The sequence below is a fragment of the Corylus avellana genome, chromosome 3 (assembly GCF_965113065.1).
Source record: "Corylus avellana chromosome 3, dhCorAvel1.hap1.2, whole genome shotgun sequence".
NCBI classification, from domain to species: Eukaryota; Viridiplantae; Streptophyta; class Magnoliopsida; order Fagales; family Betulaceae; genus Corylus; species Corylus avellana.
The window spans coordinates 9,916,020-9,918,667 of NC_142492.1; the positions used below are offsets into that span (position 1 = coordinate 9,916,020).

Below are 2,648 nucleotides of genomic sequence, written 5' to 3' on the forward strand. Positions count from 1 at the left end.
CCAACCCCTTTATTTTGCCTCCGTTGACAAAACACCAACCAAAAAAACGTTCTTCTTCATATATATATATATATATATATATACCTCCGAAAGTGCCTCAAATAGAAAATTTAAGGATAACACAGGCCATAAACTAATGACTATAATTTAATTAGGAAATTTAAATTAAGGTTATAAACTTACCATCTATATGAGCCCACCAACTCTTATTGAGATCTCATGATACCCATATGCTTATACGCTTTCAAATTGTCTGAACACCTATTTAGATTGAGAATACGTGTTCATACTGGTAAATCCTCATCAGAATTGAGTTACACAAATATCTGTTCTGGTAAGTTCTGGTTAAATACTTTTTATGATTACAATTAGTCAGACAAGCTGCAATCCACAAACCGGAATTACGACCAATCCCGATCCCTCTCTTGTGGCCAATTTATTGGTCAAGACAAGAATCAACACACTTTCCTTTTTGTCGCTGTCTCTCTCCGTGTAATTTGGCTTGCAGGCCCCCAACAGTAACACACGAACACGGTCGGTCATAAAAGGACGCTTGAAACTTGAAAGTGAATCTGCTTCCTACTTCATTTTCTCTGACCAAATCCCTCTCTCCCTCTCTCTCTCTCTCTCTCTTTTTCTCCTAAAGAGGCCGTCCCACCGACTTAAATTTCCATCCAAACATTCCTTTAGCCACACGGGTAATTTCCCCCCTCCCCGGCCACCTTATAAATATTCCCCACTGCAGTCCATCACAAACCCCAAATCTCCCTCTCGCTTTTCTCTCTTAAAAAGTCCAAAAACAAAATGTGCAAGTTACCATCTTCCTCTCCAACATCCTGTGAATGCATTTCAGACCAACCAAACATTACCACAACAAAACTACAGGAGGAGGAGCCCGACATGTTCGCCCCTTTGATACCCAAAAACCCAACACATGAACATCAAAGCCAACAACAACCCCAGAAATCCCAGAAATCCCAGAAATCCCAGAAAAATACCCATCTCTCTCTTGCCTTGAAAGAAGCCTTATGCATAGCCAACATAGCTTTTCCAATGGTGCTAACGGGACTATTACTCTACCTTCGCTCCATGATCTCCATGCTCTTCCTCGGCCACCTGGACGAGCTCGCTTTGGCCGGCGGCTCGCTCGCAATCGGCTTCGCTAACATCACCGGCTACTCCGTTCTCTCCGGCCTTGCCATGGGAATGGAGCCGATCTGTGGCCAAGCCTTCGGAGCCAAAAGATTCAAACTTCTTGGCCTCACCATGCAAAGAACAGTGATTCTGCTTCTATTAACTTCAATTCCCATATCATTTCTGTGGCTCAACATGAAGAAAATTCTTCTCTTTTTCGGTCAGAAAGATGAAATTGCAACCGAAGCTCAATCCTACATTTTCTATTCTCTCCCGGACCTCGTTGCGCAATCTGTTCTTCACCCTCTACGAATTTATCTACGATCACAATCAATTACTCTGCCTCTGACATTGTGCGCAGCTTTTTCAATTATTCTCCACATTCCCATCAATTACTTTCTTGTTTATGTGCTCAAGCTCGGAATCAAAGGGGTTGCAATAAGCGGCGTCTGGACTAATTTCAATCTCGTGGGATCATTGATCGTGTATATTGTAATCTCCGGCGTGTATGAGAAAACATGGGGGGGGATTTTAAATTCCTTCGATTCGTTCTTCAATGGGTGGAAAGATCTCCTGAAATTGGCAATTCCAAGCTGCGTCTCAGTCTGTTTAGAATGGTGGTGGTACGAAATCATGATTTTGCTATGTGGGTTGTTGCTTAATCCACAAGCAACCGTCGCTTCAATGGGGATTTTGATTCAAACGACAGCGTTGATCTACATTTTCCCGTCTTCTCTGAGTTTCGGTGTATCGACAAGAGTTGGAAACGAACTAGGTGCGAATAAGCCGAAGGCGGCAAAACTTGCAGCGACGGTGGGAATCTCTTTCAGCTTCGTCCTAGGATTTTCAGCATTGCTTTTCGCTTTAATGGTGAGGAAGATATGGGCGACCATGTTCACCCAAGACGCCGAGATTATAGCCTTAACGGCGGCGGTTTTGCCCATTATCGGCCTCTGTGAGCTCGGAAACTGCCCGCAAACAACCGGCTGCGGTGTTTTGAGAGGAACGGCTCTTCCGAAATTGGGAGCCAACATCAACCTCAGTTGCTTTTACCTCGTAGGAATGCCGGTCGCCGTGTGGCTGAGCTTTTACGCAGGGTTCGATTTCAGAGGTCTTTGGCTCGGCCTTTTGGCCGCCCAAGGCTCATGCGTTGTGACCATGTTGCTCGTTTTGGCTCGAACCGACTGGGATCGACAAGCCCAGAGGGCTAAGGAGCTTACTGGAACTACTTCTACCGCCATTGATGACAATGAAGATGAGAGATTAGATCATAAAATTCAGGATTTTTCTACTTCATTAGATAATTCACTAGTTTGAGTTTTTCTTTAAAAATTTTAGAGTCATGACTTGTACAAATTTTGCTCCAAAATCACTAGGGATCTCAGATGGACCCACAATTTTTTCATATCTACATTCAACAGAGTACATTAATTTAATTCTATGTGAAATTTCATTTTCTCTGTAGTTTTTTTTCATTTCAATTTTCATTGTTCTAAATTCATTGAATAACATTT

General features: G+C 42.9%; 1 protein-coding gene across 1 annotated transcript; it reads left to right on the forward strand.

Annotated features, from left to right (window-relative positions):
* Positions 1-776: 776 nt before the first annotated feature.
* On the forward strand, positions 777-2,648 carry LOC132175709 (protein DETOXIFICATION 49-like). Its single transcript, XM_059587730.2, has one exon. It carries the CDS (start codon positions 805-807, stop codon positions 2,449-2,451), a length of 1,647 nt encoding a protein of 548 aa, XP_059443713.2. The 5' UTR covers positions 777-804; the 3' UTR covers positions 2,452-2,648.

Coding starts and splice junctions, on each gene's coding strand:
- LOC132175709 (XM_059587730.2), top strand. CDS start 805: ATGTGCAAGTTACCATCTTCCTCTCCAACATCCTGTGAATGCATTTCA.